Raw genomic sequence first — 18,075 nt, 5'->3', positions numbered from 1 at the left:
ATTGGGCACCCTTCAATCCTTAAGTCATGCCCTCTCGTACTAGACTCCCCCATCATGGGAAACAACTTTGCCACATCCACTCTGTCCATGCCTTTCAACATTCGAAATGTTTCTATGAGGTCTCCCCTCATTCTTCTAAACTCCAAGGAATACAGTCCAGGAGCGGACAAACGTTCCTCATATGTTAGCCCTCTCAATCCCGGAATCATTCTAGTGAATCTTCTCTGTACCCTCTCCAACATCAGCACATCCTTCCTTAAATAAGGAGACAAAACTGCCCACAGTACTACAAGTGAGGTCTCACCAGCACCTTATACAGCCTCAACATCACATCCCTGCTCCTATACTCTATTCCTCTAGAAATGAATGCCAACATTGCATTCCCCTTCTTCACTACCGACTCAACCTGGAGGTTAAGCTTAAGGGTATTCTGTACCAGGACTCCCAAGTCCCGTTGCATCTCAGAACTTTGAATTCTTTCCCCATTTAAATAATAGTCTGCCCATTTATTTCTTCTGCCAAAGTACATAACCATACATTTTCCAACATTGTATTTCATTTGCCACTTCTTTGCCCATTCTTCCAATCTATCCAAGTCTCTCTGCAGACTCTCCATTTCCTCTGCACTATCAGCCCCTCCACCTATCTTCGTATTGTCAGCAAACTTAGCCACAAAGCCATCTATTCCATAATCCAAATCGTTGATGTACAATGTAAAAAGAAGCGGCCCCAACATGGACCTCTGTGGAACACCACTGGTAACTGGCAGCCAACCAGAAAAGGATCCCTTTATTCCCACTCTCTGTTTCCTGCCAATCAGCCAACACTCTATCCACGTATGCAACTGTGCCGTAATTCCATGGGCTCTTATCTTGTTAAGTAGCCTCATGTGTGGCACCTTGTCAAAGGCCTTCTGAAAATCCAAATATACAACATCCACTGCATCTCCCTTGTCTAGCCTACTTGTAATTTCCTCAAAAAATTGTAATAGGTTTGTCAGGTAGGATTTTCCTTTAAGGAATCCATGCTGAGTTCTGCCTATCTTGTTATATGCCTCCAGGTACTCTGTAACCTCATCCTTGACAATCGACTCCAACACTTCCCAACCACCGATGTCAAGCTAACAGGTCTATAATTTCCTTTTTGCTTCCTTGCCCCCTTCTTAAATAGCGGAGTGACACTTGCAATCTTCCAGTCCTCCGGAACCGTGCCAGAAACTATCGACTTTTGAAAGATCATCGCTAATGCCTCCGCAATCTTCACAGCTACTTCTTTTAGAACACGAGGGTGCATTCCATCTGGTCCTGGAGATTTATCTACCTTTAGCCTATTCAGCTTCCTGAGTACTTTGTCTGTCGTAATTGTGACTGCGCACACTTCTCTTCCCTGCCACCCTTGAGTGTCCGGTATACCGCTGATGTCTTTCTCAGTGAAGATTGATGCAAAATACTCATTCAGTTCCTCCACCATCTCCTTATCTCCCATTACAATTTTCTCCAGCATCATTTTCTATCGGTCCTATATCTACTCTCACCTGTCTTTTACTCTTTATATACTTGAAAAAGCTTTTAGTATCCTCTTTGATATTATGTGCTAGCTTAATCTTTAATAGTTAATCTTTTCTCTCTTAATGACCTTCTTAGTTTCCTTTTGTAAGGTTTTAAAAACTTCCCAATCCTCCGTCTTCCCACTAATTTTTGCTTTCTTGTATGCCCTCACCTTTGCTTTAACTTTGGCTTTGACTTCTCTTGTCAACCACGGTTGCATCCTTTTTCCATTCAAAAATTTCTTCATTTTTGAAATATACCTGTCTTGCACTTTCCTCACTTCTCACATAAACTCCAGCCACTGCTGCTCTGCCGTCTTTCCCGCCAGTGTCCCTTTCTAGTCAACTTTGGCCAGTTCCTCTCCCATGTCACTGTAATTTCCTATACTCCACTGAAATACCGACACATCAGATTTCGGCTTCTCTTTTTCAAATTTCACAGTGAACTCAATCATGTTATGATCACTGCCTCCTAAGGGTTCCTTCACCTCAATCTCTCCAATCACCTCCGGTTCATTACACAATACCCAATCCAGTACAGCTGATCCCCTAGTGGACTCAACAACAAGCTGTTCTAAAAAGCCATCTTGCAGACATTCTACAAATTTTCTCTCTTGAGATCCAGTGCCGACCTGATTTTCCCAATCCACTCGCATGTTAAAATCCCCCACAATTATCATAACACTGCCCTTCTGACAAGCCTTTTCTATTTCCTGTTGTAATTTGTAGTCCACATCACTTCAGCTGTTTGGAGGCCTATAAATAACTGCCATCAGGGTCCTCTTACCCCTGCGATTTCTTAGCTCAACCCATAAAGATTCTGCACCTTCCAATCCTATATCACCTCTTTCTAATGATTTAATATCATTTCTTACCAATAAAGCCACGCCTCCCCCTCTGCCTACCTTCCTATCCTTCTGATACACCGTGTATCCTTGGACGTTCAGCTCCCAGAGACATGCATCCTTTAGCCATGTCTCAGTGATGGCCACAATATCATTCCTGCCAATTCGTAGCTGTACGACAAGATCATCCACCTTATTCTTTATGCTGCGCGCATTTAAGTACAACACCTTAAGACCACTATTTGGTACTTCTCACTTTGATTTCTCTGCAACTTTATTGCACTGCAACTCATCCCAATGGCTACAAATTTGCCCCATCACCTGCCTGTCTTTCCTAACATCTTTACTGCTCACTATCTTAGATTTATTTCTGTTTTCCCCTTCCTCCACTCTGTCATTCCGGTTCCCATCTCCCTGCCAGATTAGTTTAAACCCTCCCTAACAGCTCTATTAAACTTTCCCGCCAGAATATTGGTCCCCATCGGGTTCAGGTGTAACCTGTCCTTTTTGAACAGGTCATACTTCCCCCAGAAGAGATTCCAATGATCCAAAAATCTGAAGCCATGCCCCTTGCACCAGTCTCTCAGCCACACATTCATCTGCCTGATCCTACTATTCTTGCCTTCGCTAGCATGTGGCACAGGTAGCAATCCCGAGATTACTACCCTGGAGGTCCTGCTTCTCAGCTTCCTTCCTAACTCTCAGAAATCTCTCTTCAGGACCTCCTCCTTTGTCCTATCTATGTCATTGGTACCAATATGTACCAAGACAACTGGCTGTTCACCCTCCCCCTTCAGAATATTCTGGACCCGATCCAAGACATCCCGTACCCTGGCACCTGGGAGGCAACACATCATGCGGGTATCTCTATCAGGGTCACAGAATCTCCTGTCCGTTCCCCTGACTACAGAATCCCCTATGACCACTGCATTCCTCTTCTCTCTCCTTCTCTCCTGCACAACAGCGCCAGGCTCAGTGCCAGAGACCCGGTCACTGTGGGCGTTCCCTGTCAGGTCATCCCCCTCAACAGCATCCAGAACAAGATATTTGTTGCTGAGGGGGACAGCCATAGGTGTGCTCTCCACTATCTGGGCATTTCTCTTCCCTCTCTTGATAGTGACCCAGTTTTCTGACCCCTGTAGCCTAGGGATGACTACCTCCCTGTAGCTCCTGTCTATCACCTCTTCACTTTCCCTGATAAGCAGTAGGTCATCAAGCTGCAGCTCCAGATCCCTAACACGGTCTCTGAGGAGCTGCATCTCGGTGCACCTGGCGCAGATGTGGCCATCAGGGAGGCTGGAGAACTCCCAGGATTCCCACATCTGACACCCTGAACAAAGCACTAACCCTGCAGGCATGCTATCTAATTCTACAGGAATGAAACAGGAAAAATAAGTCTCCTCACCCGCTTACCTCGACAAATAGACTAACCTTTTAAACCGTTAGCTCATACCGTTAGCTGTGAGAGCCCTGCTGTGTGCCAGTGTGCCAGCTATCGAAGAGTGTTAGGGAAGAAAAGTGAACGCAGTTACTGCTACAAGGGGGAAGGTGCTCAAAAAGTTGGAAGACCTAGAGGTACATAAGTCACCCGGACCAGATGAACTGCACATTAGGGTTCTGAAAGACAAAGTGGTAGAGATTGTGGAGGCATTAGCAATGATCTTTGAAGAATCATTATACTCTGGCATGGTTCCAGAGGACTGCAACATTGTAAATGTCACTCTACTCTTTAAGAAAGGAGGGAGGCAGTAGAAAGGAAATTATAGAACAGTTAGCTTGAGCTCAGTGGTTGGGAAGATGTTGGAGTCAATTGTTAAGGATGAGGTTATGGAGTATTTGGTGACACAGGGCAAGATAGGACAAAGTCAGCACGGTTTCCTTAAGGAAAAATCTTGCCTGACAAACCTGTTGGAATTCTTTGAGGAGATAACAAGTGGATGTAGTAGACGTTGTATATCTGGATTTTCAGAAGGCCTTTGACAATGTGCCACACAAGGCTGCTTACCAAGTTAAGTGCCCATGGTATTACAGGGAAGTTCCTAGCATGATTAGACTATTCGCTAATTGGTAGGAGATAGTGAGTGGGAATAAAAGGATTCCTTTCAAGATAGAGGGTTGTCCATTTGAAACAGAGATATTGAGAAATTTGAGGAATTTGTTACCATAGGCAGTTGTGGAGGTCAAGGCAGGGATTGATAGGAGGCCATGGCATCAAAGGTTATGCAGAGGAGGCTGGAGAGGAGGAAAGGAAAAAGGATCAGCCATGATTGAATGGTGGAGCAAAATTATTGGGCCAAATGGCTTAATTCTGCTCCTATATCTTAGGGTTTTATGGTCTTATGGTCTTAATTTGCAGGTTCAGTTGGGAATGGAGAAGACAAATATGATGTTAGCATTAATTTCAAGAGGACTAGAATATACAAGTAACGGTGTCATGTTGAAGCGCTGCTGAGGCCTCACCTGGAATATCGTAAAAAAGTTTTAGGCCCATTATCTAAGAAAGTATGTGCTGACACTGGAGTGTACAGTCAAGAAAGTTGTCTGTGAGGCCGCTCGAAAATGATTCCATGATTGAACAGCTTGTCATATGAAGAGTGTTTGATGGCTCAGGGCCTGTATTCACTGGAATTTAGAAGAATGAGAGATGTCCTTATGGAAACCTATTGAATGTTGAAAGGCCTTGATAGAATGGATTTGGAGAGGATGTTTCCTATGGTGGGAGAGGCTAGGACCAGAGGACAGAGTCTCAGAATAGAGGGGCTATTAGAATGAGATGAGGAGTAATTTCTTTAGCCAGAGAGTGGTGAGTTTGTGGAATTCATTGTCATAGCAGCTAAGGAGGCCAAGTCTTTACTCAGGTTTAAGGCAGAGGTTGATGGATTCTTGACCAGTCAGGACTTGAAGGGATACAGGGAAAAGGCAGGAGACTGGGGCTGAGAGGGAAAATGGATCCCCATGATGAAATGGCAGAGCAAATTTGATGGGCCAAATAGCATAATTCTGCTCCTATAACTTATGCTCTCATAGAGCCACTGTAGAAACTTCCTGTTATAAAGCTTGCATCCTCTGAACTGAACTGGGAGAATCTATCAGCAAATTTGCAAAGGGTTTTCCATCCCATCTTTACGGAAGGCTAGCTTGACTTGCAATACAATTGAAATATGGAAAATCATGGCAGAGAAGTCAGTAAATCATTGGAATAATAATTCTTGGACCTGTACTCATGATATAAATGAGTTCAAATCACATTATTGAAATTTAAGTAGATTTGTAAGACTTGGAACTTAATAAAAGGATCAATTTAATACTGGATTATCTTTCAGGAAAAATAAAACTATCTCCCTCATTAAGTTAGATGACAGTGTGGGGCAAACATTCTGCTGAAATTGGCTTCAGATTTGTCATTAGACAGGCACTTAATGGTCAACTGAATGGAGGACACGGTGCAGCCTTATATTCTACAGAGCGCTGATGTGTGTCTACTTGCTACCATATGGAACAATTTATAAAGTTCAATAGAACAGATTGAACTTCCACAGATTTCCCAGTTTTGAGGTTAGGAAATCAGCCCATTAAGCAGATACACAAGTCCCTAATGAAATCAGTGAGAGAGAAAGGCTACCAAAATACAGGTATATGAAATTATAAACACAAGAGATTATGCAGACGCTGGAAATCTTGAGCAACACATAGAAAATACTGGAGGAACTCAGCAAATCAGGCAATATATATGAAAAGGAATAAGCAGTTGATGTTTTGGGCTGAGACCCTTCATCGTGACTGAAAAACAAGGGGAAGAAGCCAGATTCAGAAAATGGGGAGGAGTGGGGTACAGGAAAGAAGTACAAGTGGACAGGTGATAGGTGAGAGGGACAGTGGGAGGGTGGGTGAAGCAGGTGATGAAGTAAGTATTTGGGAAGTGACAGGTAGAAGAGGTAAGGGCTGAAGAAAGAATTTGATAGGACCATGGAATAAAGGGAAGGAGGAGGGGCATCAGTGGAAGGTGATGAGCAGATGAAAAAAAGAGTAGAGGTGAGAGGGTAAAAGAGAGAAGGGAGAGGTGGAAAAATTATCAGAAGATAGAGAAATCAATGTTCATGCTGTCAGATTGGAGGCTACCCAGAAGAATATGAGGTATTGCTTCTCCAGCCTGAGTGTGGCCTCATTATGGCAGGAGAGGAAGCTATGGACCAACATATGGGAATGTGAAGTTGGGTTAAAATGTGTGGCCATCAGGAAAACCTGCCTTTTGTGGCAAACAGAGCAAAGGTGCTCAATGAAGCAGATCCCCAATCTACATCTGGTCTCACTGATGTACAGGAGGTTGCACCAGGAGCATCAGGTACATTAAATTACCCCCACAGACTCACAAATATGAAATTTTATATTTGATTTAATTAAACTACTTTAAGAAATCTAATTGTTTTAAATGAATGTGTGTTTACTTTTAGTTTTAAGATTTAATAAATGTTATTAATCTTAATTTTTATGCATTAAATTTTAAGACACCCTAAGTGAAAGTGATTTTTGTGAAGGTTAGATGCATACTTTTTATTATTAAAATCAGACACTGTGAAAAGCTCCCAGTGGATTCTATACTGGGCCATACAATGAAGGATATTGTTGTCATGTGCACAGATGGAGAGCAAACTCAGGGAACAGAAGGTACATCTATATGATACCAGACCCATAGCAAGAGATTGCAAATGTTGGAAACTGGAACAAAATAAAAACTGCTGGAAGAACACAGCAGGGCAAGCAGCAGCCAGAGGCAAAGAACAGTCTGGCTATGTTCCTTTTATACTCTCAATCCTGATGCTGAGTTTTTGTGTTCAGACCCAACATCTGGATTGAGAGTATAAAGGGAACATAGCCAGTATTTAGAAGTGATGGTTTCAAAGGTTTCAAAGGTACATTTACTATCAGAGAAGTGTATACAATATGCATCCTGAAATTCTTTTTCTTCACAACCATCCATGAAAACAGAGAAGTGCCCCAAAGAATGAAAGGCAGTTAAATGTTAGAACCCCACAGCCCACCCATGCATAAGCAGCAGCAAAGCAATGATACCACCCCCCCCCCCGACCCCACTAGCAAAAAAAACATCTGCAGGGATGAGGCAAGTGCTGATAGGTGATGTGGAACTAAACATGGAGGGATGATAGTCAGATGGTACCAGGTGGGGGGAGGGGCTAGGAATGATAAATCAAAGGAAATCAAACCCATCTAGATAGGTAAGTGGATGATAGGCAGATGGAACCTGGATGGACTAGAGGGCTATGTATGGGGTGGGTGGGAGAAGGAATGGAAAAGGTGAACAAAGGAAAAGGAGCTTTTGGTTGACCCAGTTAGTTTCCCTCTATCAGCACCCTCATCAGCCTGTTCCTACCCTCAACCATCTCTGCTTGGATTCCTTTCACTTTTTACAAATCAATGGAGTAGACATGGGAACTCACAGGGGGCCTTAGTTATGCCTAACCTTTTGTTGGCCACATGAAATCATTCTTGTTTCAAACCTACTCTGGCATCACTCCCTAGTCCCTTCTCTGTTACACTGATGACTGCATTGGTGCTGTTTTCTGGACTTGAATGAATCTTGTCAACTTCACCACTTTCCCACCAACTTCCGCCTAACCCTCAAAGTTACCTCGAATATTTCTGACACTTCTTTACCCTCTCTGGATTTCTATCTCCATCTCAAGAGAAAAAATACCCACAGCTACCTAATCTGTACTCTTCTTACCCTGTCTCCTATAAGGGTGATATTGCCTTCTCTCAGTTTCTCTGTTTTTGCGACATTCATTCTCAAGATGAGACTTTCAAGTGTAGTACCTGAAATATCTTCCTCATTCCTGAAAAGTGCCTTCTCCTCTGCTGTAGTTTGTACAATCCTCATATGCATTTTCTCTATTTCTTGAAAAACTGGTCTCAATTCTGTCCCCAAACTGAATGGAAATAGAGATCTTCTTGTTTTCACCTTTCACCCTCTTCCCTTCTGCTAAACTAAATATCATTGTTTGCAACGTCCACCCACTTCAACAGGATCTTATCACTTAGGATCCCAGCCACATCTTCCCCTCTCCCCTTCATTTCTGCCTTCTGCTTTAACCAGTGTGATTCCTTGCTTGGCTTATTTCTTCCCACCCATCCCTGCCTGATCCTTATTACTTTTCCTTGCAGCTGTAGGAGGTGCATAATTGGAAAAAATAGCAGGAAACTTTGTCTATCCCACCTGTTATTTCCTCAAAGAATACCTCAGATTTGTCACCCAAGTTTTAAAAAATGTAGTATTGAAAGCAACTCACTGATGGAATAATCTTGTAATATCTGATGTTTTTTAGTATCCAGCAGTGACATGCATTTGTAAAAAAGATCTACAGAATGAGCAAATACACCTTTGATTTGATCTGGAGTGGCTGCTGCTTCAAAGTGTGCCACCATCTTACAAGATGAACATTAGATAAAGGGTCCCATTCTCTTATGATGCTGTCTAACTTGTAAGTGTTTTCTGCACTTTCATTTTGTTTGGGTTTCAGATTTTAAGAGAGCTCGACAGGGTTGATTTTGAGAAGCGCAGGAATGATTTGGATGTAAAGTTAAGGACTATGCAGCAATGTCTGAGGATAACATATACAAAATTTGGATAAAATTAATAACTTACATCCTTCAGTTTCAAATTGTAGGGATTCCCTAAGTCTGACAGCTATGAATTTGCAAACATGCTTTTGAGAGATGTGTGGACTCTTCAGGAAAATGGCAAAAGGAGTAAGAATTGATCTGACATTGAGATTAGCCATGACAATATTGAATGGTGGGTTAGCTTCTGCATAAATCATTCCTCCTTCTGTTTACATTCTTAAATATAAGAACTTAACAGATGGTAGGAAGATCAGACATGGAACATTTGCTTTCAAGGACAAAGAAGCATCAGGGATCAAATTAAATAATTTGGAGGTAAAGTTTAAGGTTTTTTGGTGCAATATACAGTAATTGACCTACAAACAGGTAAGAGTAATTTTCAAGTACACACCCACCAGCCTTCTGGTTTGGAGACAGTTATTTAGAAGTGACTTAAGAGCTACTTTTTGAGAAGGACATCTACATAACAGAGAAATGGAGAATATTACAAGCGAAATTCCAAACCCTGAGGCAATGAAATCCAGGAAGCCAGATGAGAGGTAATGTTAATACACCAAGCCTGAACTGAAGGAGGAGCAACTCTCAAGACCAGTTCTTACGAGGCAGGAACCACACAGGATTCAATGAAGCAACAGGTGTTTGAGAACCCACCCAAACCAGTTCAGTAGGACGTTTGTCAGCTGGATTCAGCAAGAATGGGAATTAGGTAAGCTGAAGGCAAATCAGACATTATAGCAATTACGTGTAACCCACAATAGCTGCACTTTGTTACATCTTCAAAAAATTCACTCAAATTCATCAGACAGTATCAACCCTTGACAGAACCACATTGACTATAATTACTCTGTGTCTTTTCAAATAATAACTAATTCAGTTTCTTAGAACTTTTTCAGTAACTTTCCTGCTAATTTTAGGCTGACTGGCTATAATTACCCAACTTGTCTCTGCTGCCTTTTATGAAACCTGAGGCTACATTTGCCATGTTCTGGTCATCTGGCACTTTAATTACAGCTAATGAAAATTTCAAAATCTCAGCCAGAGGTTGCCTTCCATAGCAACCTGCAATAAAAGTCTTCAGGGCCTTGGAATTCATCCCTTTTAAGTCCACCAAGGCATTCAATATCTCCTCATTACTATGAAAATTGGCCAAGGAAAAGATACTGATGCAAAATAATGGGATAAAGACTGTCAGATCTCCAGATCTGGTGAGATTCAAGTGAATTAGAAAACTGCAGATGTTTTTTTTCCACTTTTCAAGAAAGGAGAAAGTCCATAAGACCATAGGACATAGGAGCAGAATTAGCCCATCCTACCTATTGCAATTTCTCTGCCATTCCCTCATGGCTGATTCATTATCCCTCTCACACGCAGTCTTCTGCCTTCTCCCTGTAAACTCGGATGCCCTGACTAATCAAGAACCTCTAAACTTCTGCCTTCAATATATCAGAGAAACATAGAAACATAGAAAATCTATAGCACAATACCTTCATCAGTGTGTTTAGTCACATCCTCAAAAAAGTCAATCAGGCTCGTAAGGCATGACCTGCCTTTGACAAAGCCATGCTGACTATTACTAATCATATTATGCCTCTCCAAATGTTCATAAATCCTGCCTCTCAGGATCTTCTCCATCAACTTACCAACCACTGAAGTAAGACTCACTGGTCTATAATTTCCTGGGCTATCTCTACTCCCTTTCTTGAATAAGGGAACAACATCTGCAACCATCCAATTCTCTGGAACCTCTCCCGTTCTCATTGATGATGCAAAGATCATTGCCAGAGGCTCAGCAATCTCCTACCTCACTTTCCACAGTAGCCTGGGGCACATCTCGTCCGGTCCTGGTGACTTATCCAACTTGATGCTTTCCAAAAGCTCCACCACATCGTCTTCCTTAATATCTACATGCTCAGCTTTTCAGTTCACTGCAAATCATCCCTACAATTGCCAAGATCCTTTTCCGTAGTGGATACTGAAGCAAAGTATTCATTAAGTACCTCTGCTGTCTCCTCCGTTTCCATACACACTTTTCCACTGTCACACTTGATTGGTCCTATTCCCTCCCATCTTATCCTCTTGCTCTTCACATACTTGTAGAATACCTTGTGGTTTTCCTAAATCCTGTCCGTCAAAGCCTTCTCATGGCCCCTTCTGGCTCTCCAAATTTCATTCTTAAGCTTCTTCCTGCTAGCCTTATAATCTTCTAGATCTCTATCACTACCTAGTTTTTTGAACCTTTCATAAGCTGTAAGTGAGAGTAAGAGTTCGGCACGGACTAGAAGGGCCGAGATGGCCTGTTTCCATGCTGTAATTGTTATATAGTTATATATGGTTATAAGCTCTTCTTTTCTTCTTGACTAGATTTACAACAGCCTTTGTACACCAATATATATCCAATGACCTGTCCTCCATAGTTGTCTATGACAGTGAATTCCACAGATTCACTACCGTTTGGGTAAAGAAATTCGTCCTAACCTCCACTCTAAATGTACACCCCTCTATTCGGAAGCATTGCTCTTTCGTCCTAGGGTCACATACTACAGGAAACCTCCTTTCCAGATCCACTCTATCTGGGCCTTATAATATTTGATAGGTTACCATGAGATCCTCCCTCATTCTTCCAAACTCAAGAGTACAGGCCCAGAGCCATCAAATGCTTATCATACATTAATCCTTTCATTCCTGCAATTATTCTTGTGAATATCATCAGGACTCTCTCCAATATAAGCACATCTTTTCTTAGATATGGGGTCCAAAACTTTTCACAATGCTCCATGTGTGAACTGATTAATGTCTTATAAAACCTTAGCATTATGCTGTTGCTTGTATATTCTAGACCTCTCAAAATGAATGTTAACAATGCATTAACCTCCCTTACCACCAATTCAACCTACAAGTTAACCTCTAGGGAATCTTGCATAAAGATTCCCAAATCCCTTTGCACCCCTAATTTTTGAATTTTCTCCCCTTTTAGAAAATAATCTCTGCTTTTATTTCTTCTACCAAAGTGCATGACTGTACACAATATTCCATCTGCCACTTCTTTGCCTATCCTTCGAATATGTCTAACACCTTTTGCAGGCATGCTACTTCCTCAACATTACCAGCTCCTCCACCTATTTTCTTCTCATCCACAAACTTAGCTACAAAGCCATCAATTCTGTGATCCAAATCATTGACATATAACGTAAAAAGAAGTGTTCCAACACTGACTCTTGTGGAACACCAGTAGTCTCCAGCAGCCACCCAGAAATGGCCTACTTTATTGCCTCCTGTCAGTCAGCCAATCATCTATCTATGCCAGTATCTTCCTGTAACAGCATCAGCTCTTACCTTGTCAAGCAGCATTCTGTGCCACACCTTGTCAAAGGCTTTCTGAAAATAAATAAACTACGACAACTGACTCTCCTTTGTCTATCCCACCTGTTATTTCCTCAAAGAATACCTCAGATTTGTCACCCAAGTTTTCTCCTCTAGGAAATCATGTTGACTTTGGTCTATTTTATCATGTGCTTAGAAGTATCCCAAAACCTCATCAGTAATAATGCAATCCAACATCTTCTCAAACACTGAAGTCAGGTTAAGACGCCAAAAATTTCCTTTCTTCTTCTTCCCTCTCTTCTTAAGAGTGGAGTGACATTTGCAGTTTTCTAGTCCTCTGAAACTATTCCAGAATCTAGTGGTTTTTTGAAAGATCAATACTAGTGTCTCCACAATCTCTTCAACTATGTCTTCCAGAACATTGGGGTGTAGACCATCTATTCCAGGTGACTTATCATTTTCAGACCTTTCAGCTTCCCAAACACCCTATCCTGTCACAATGGCGGGGCATAGGGAGCAAGGGTGGACCCAAATGCAAGGCACATCTTGTGAGGTTACTTTGATTTAGTTTATTGTTCGATACCAGGGGAGCTAGGCAGGAGCAGGAAATAGTGAAATGGACAAGGACTCAGGACTACGGCTAGGCTGGGAACAAGGGTCTGGGCTTGGACTCAGAATCAGCTCCCAGAACTAGAGGAGACATGAAGAGGCTAGGGTATGGACTCTGAGCCCGAGACTGGGCAAGGACCCAGTACCTGGGTCTTGCCTCGGGCTCGGACCCCAGAACCAGGCATGGACATGACATGGGCTAGGGAGAGGAGGAACATGGAACCATAGACACAGAGTCGGGACCCCTCCTTGGGTACAGGACATAGGGCCAGGACTCATGACCCTCCGCGGGGCAACAGCAAGACAGCCTGACTTACCCCACGGAGGCGAGGACAAGACAAGACAGAACATGACCCCCCCACAGGGCAACGGCAAGACGGCCTGACCTATCCCATGGAGGCGAGGACAAGACAAGACAAGACATGACTCCCCACGGGGAAATGGCAAGATGGCCTGACTTACCCCACGGAGGCCAGGACAGGACAAGACATGACTCCCCACGGGGCAACAGCAAGACGGCCAGCCTTACCCCCGCAGAGGCGAGGACCAGACAAGACAGAACATGACCCCCCACGGGGCAACGGCAAGACGGCCTGACCTACCCCACGGAGGCGAGGACAAGACAAGACAAGACATGACTCCCCGCAGGGAAACAGCAAGACAGCCTGACTTACCCCATGGAAGCAAGGGCAGGACAAGACATGACTCCCCGCAGGGCAACGGTCAGACGGCCTGACTTACCCCACGGAGGCGAGGACAAGACAAGACAAGACCAACACGAATGAACACCAGACAGTACCTATCTAGCTCCGGTGATGGAACTAGACCGAAGTGCGGGGGGGGGGGCTGCAGACGAGGGCTAGAGGCGAGAGGGGCAGAGAAGGGATTCAGACAAGGGGGTAGGACAGGAATCACAGACCGCCAGGGCCAGGACTTGAATCAGAACTGGGAAGCCGCTAGGACCAGGACTTGACTTGGTGCTTGAATGCCACCAGGGTCAGGACTTGACTTCGTGCTAGAATGCCGCCAGGGCCAGGACTTGACTTGGTGCTAGAATGCCGCCAGGGCCAGGACCTGACTTGGTGCTAGAATGCCGCCAGGGACAGGACTTGACTTGGTGCTAGAATGCCGCCAGGGCCAGGACTTGACTTGGAACTTGAATGCCGCCGGAGCCAGGACTTGACTTGGAGCCTCCGGCTAGTGGCGAGCTCTCGACTCGGCTCGGGAACAGTAGACAGCAGTTCTTGATTCCCTCCGGCGGGTTAACTGACGGACCCACCTCGGTGAGGAAACTTTGCAGGCTTGCTTTGGCGAGGTAACTTGACAGGGTTGCTCCGGTGAGGAAAGGCGAATTACCAGCACTCGCTTCGGGCGGAGACTAGGCTTGCTCCAGCCAGATGACATTGGCACGCCGTGACTTTGCAGACGCTCCCGCACCGAACGGCTGAAAGCTGGAGACTATAAACTACCGGTTCAGCCGAGTGTTAATTGCCTCTAATCACCAAACTCGAGGGACACGGGAAAACAGGGAATCAACGGTCTGGATCGTAACATAAACAAGCTAAATTTAAAGGGACTCCGATCTGGACCATGAAAGTGTAAGAAAGTGGTGCTGAGGTAAAATATCAGCAATATTAGTGCTGGGGTAAAATACTAAATGGTAGTGCAGATGTGAGGAGATGCATGAGTATTCCTGCTTCTGTTTGTTATATTGTGTTCTTCATTTTGTGGTGACCCAATTCATTTTGAATAAGGTTGCCAAAGTTCATTGATAAGGAGAGTACAGATTCCTTTTATGTTTACTTTTCTTTGTTGTTTTTAATTGATTTACAGTGATTTAAATGTATTTTAAATAAATGCTATTTTGAATATTCTTAAATTCAATTCAACTGTTTAACGCCTCTAAATATCACAACTATTAAAAACAGTGAAACATGCTTTCAAATAATAGGAAGCTCTCAGAGGGGGGAGAAATGTTCTGAGAGCAGCACATAGATATTTGGTGTAACAGTCTGCTAAGTTTCTGTGCTTCAATGAATAACTGCACTTGGGGCTGTGAAAGGTCGGTGCTACAGTGAAGATTATGTTGGGGGGACAACTACAAAGCACAGGGTGGCTCAAATTTGGGTACTTTTTAAGACTGGGACAAAACAAAATAAAATTGTGCCTATAACCTCTGAAAATCAGAAATCTACCAATTGTTCCTCATCTGGAACAAGGTTCCACAGTTTATGAAAAAAAACAATTGAACATGTTCCTTTAATACTGGGCAAGAACAAGCCATAAATCATTGATTAATTTGGCAGATGGGGCTCATTAGCTGTAGTTGGCAGCTCATCTAGGAGAAGAAAAACTCTGATCTCAAACCTCTGCTGACTTGTGGCTATACCCACTCACGGAGAAGGCTTTGGGGGTAAACCTCGAGGGAAAAATCCGGAGCTGGAGTCCCTAAGGCAGTCCGACGGTCTCTGCTGTTCCTTTGGGTTCATCAGACGCATGGAGAGGGGAAGGTTGCTACATGACAACAGCTTGATTTCCATATCATACTGCCCAACCCTGCATAACTCTGACCGATGGAGGCCCTTCAATTTGGCAGAACATCCTTGTAAACTTGTAAACTTATCAGAACTAACATCAGTACTGCTTTAGTCAAAACCACCACACTGTCAAGGAAAGCAGCTAAAATCATTTATAAATGCACTGCACAGTATGGAAGAAGAACAAAAGCAAACATGAAGCACTGTGTCATCAATTCCGCCGAGAGATGAACAGACTAGCGCAAACAAAAGAAAATGTAACATTACACTCCATAGGATTTGAACTGAATAAATATGATGTTTGCACTAACCTAGGATGAAAGCAGCAACCAGAAAGCCAATCACTGTGACCTTCACCTGTCATAATAATGTCACCATTGGGAATGGACCACATCTTCCAGAGGCGTTCATCACCTCCAGTCACCAGGATTTGTTTCCGTGGGTGAAGAGCTAAGCTAAAATTGAATGAAAAGATGGGAAGTATAGTTTAAATCTAATGAACTAGGTTTTACAAATAATCTGTCCAATTCCATACACATGTTAAAATATTTTGTTTACCAAGAAGAAGATTGCCAGTAATAACACTTTTATCAATTGCTGTGTTAATTTTGCAAAGCACTAAGTAAAGTGTGCATCTTGTGAATCATTTACACAAAGAATATAAAACAGAAACAATTAAAATAATTTGCCTCGTCCATCATTCTATTGTAACATACATTAAATGATGCATAATAACTGAAACTAAATAGAACAAAATTTTGTTTGATCTAAATTTTGCTCTACTTAGTTTAAGTTATTACCTGTAATATTACTGATTCCTCCATTAATTTTCCTTCTCTCTCATATAAACATAAACATAAAGGAAAAAAAACTTTCAATATATTAACCCTGAATAGTGTAAATGTGGGAACCAAGAAAAGCAAAGACATCTTACAATATCTACTTTACACAAAGCAAATACTGAATCTACAGAAACAAAGACAGACACTTTATAATGCTAATACAATATGGTGGTTTTATAAGATTGAATCAGGTGCATGTTCCCCAAGAAGCTGAATTTATCTAATGAGGCAAAGCCAACATATCATCACCATTACTAGCTCTTGAGCAACCAGAGGACATGTTACCAATGGCTTAGGTAGGATAAAGAAAGAGGTCCTGAAGAGACATCATAGGGAGCTAGGTAGAAAGCTGAAAAGCAGGAGCTCAAGGGTAGCAGTTCCTTGATTGCTGCCTGTGCCACACACTGGTGAGGGTAAGAATAGGATGATTTGGTAGATGGATGTGTGACAGAGGAATTGGTGCAGGGGTCAGGGTTTCAGATTTCTGGATCATAGGGATCTCTCCTCGGAAAGGTATGACCTACAGAAAAAGGATGGGTTACACCCAGAACCCGAGGGGTACCAATATCATTGAGGGAAGGTTTAAAATAATTTGAAAAGGGAATGGGAACCAGAGTGATAGGGCTGACAATGAGGCTGTTGTTGTACAAGTAAATGCAGTGTTTGGTGTGACTGTGAGGAAGGACAGGAAAATGATAGGGCAAAATTGCAGTCAGTCAGATGAGTTGAAATGTAACATGGGGGCATTTAGAGCAGCATGTGGTTGAGCCCACTGGAGGATTAGTTGTTCTGGATTGGGTGTTGTGCAATGAACTGGATTTGATTAGAGAGCTTAAGGTAAAGGAACACTTAGAAGACAGTGATCATAATACGATAGAATTCATCTTGCAATTTGAGAGGGAGAAGTTAAAGTCAGATGTATCAGTTTTATAGTGGCGTAAAGGGAACTACAGAGGCATGAGAGAGGAATGAGCCAAAGCTGATTGGCAGAAAACACTAGCAAGGATGACAGCAGAAATGTAATGGCTGGATTTTCTGAAGGCAATTTGTAAGCAATAGGATAGATACATCCCAAATATAAAGAAGTATTCTGAAAGGAGGATGAGGCAACCATGGCTGACAAGGGAAGTCAACAACAGCATAAAAGCAGAAGAGAGGGCATAAAATTCAGCAAAAATTAGGGGAAACTAAAAAATCATCAGAAGGTAACTAAAAATCCATAAGGAGAAAAAAGATGAAATAATATTGAAGAGGACACCAATATTCTTTTCATTAAAGAGATGTGATAGTGGATATTGGACCACTGGAAAATGACAGTGGAGAGGTAGTAATGGAGGACAAAAATAATGATAGATAAAATTAATAATTATTTTGCTAGAATAATTATCTTGGCAGTATGCCAGAAATTCAGTTGTGCCAGGGTATAGCAATGCATGTTACTGCTATAAACTAAGGAAGTGGTGCTTGGAAAGCTGAAAGGTCTGAAAGTAAATAAGTTACCTGGACCAGATAGATTGCACCCCAGGGTTCTGAAAGAGATAGCTGAAGCAATTGTGAAGGCATTAGTAATGATCTTTCAAGAAATTCTGGAATAGTTCTGGAGGACTGGACATTTGCAAATGTCACTTCACTCTTTAAGAAGGAAGGGAGGCAGAAGTTGGCCTGACATCAGTGGTAGGGAAGATGTTGGAATTCACATTAAGGATGAGGTTTCAGGGTATTAGCAGGCATATGAT

At 42.6% G+C, this 18,075-nt stretch overlaps 1 protein-coding gene across 4 annotated transcripts in view; it reads right to left on the bottom strand.

The window, feature by feature from the left end:
* The window catches only part of LOC140199345 (sperm-associated antigen 16 protein), a 656,665-nt gene that overhangs the window by 305,860 nt on the left and 332,730 nt on the right, over window positions 1-18,075 (bottom strand). For all 4 annotated transcript variants that reach the window (XM_072261235.1, XM_072261236.1, XM_072261238.1 and 1 more), the window contains one exon: window positions 15,809-15,952. In XM_072261235.1, coding sequence (XP_072117336.1) covers window positions 15,809-15,952 — 144 coding nt within the window. The remainder of the gene's footprint in view (window positions 1-15,808; window positions 15,953-18,075) is intronic.

The sequence above is a fragment of the Mobula birostris genome, chromosome 6, assembly GCF_030028105.1.
Source record: "Mobula birostris isolate sMobBir1 chromosome 6, sMobBir1.hap1, whole genome shotgun sequence".
Classification (NCBI taxonomy): domain Eukaryota; kingdom Metazoa; phylum Chordata; class Chondrichthyes; order Myliobatiformes; family Myliobatidae; genus Mobula; species Mobula birostris.
This window is presented reverse-complemented; position numbering and strand designations above follow the sequence as displayed.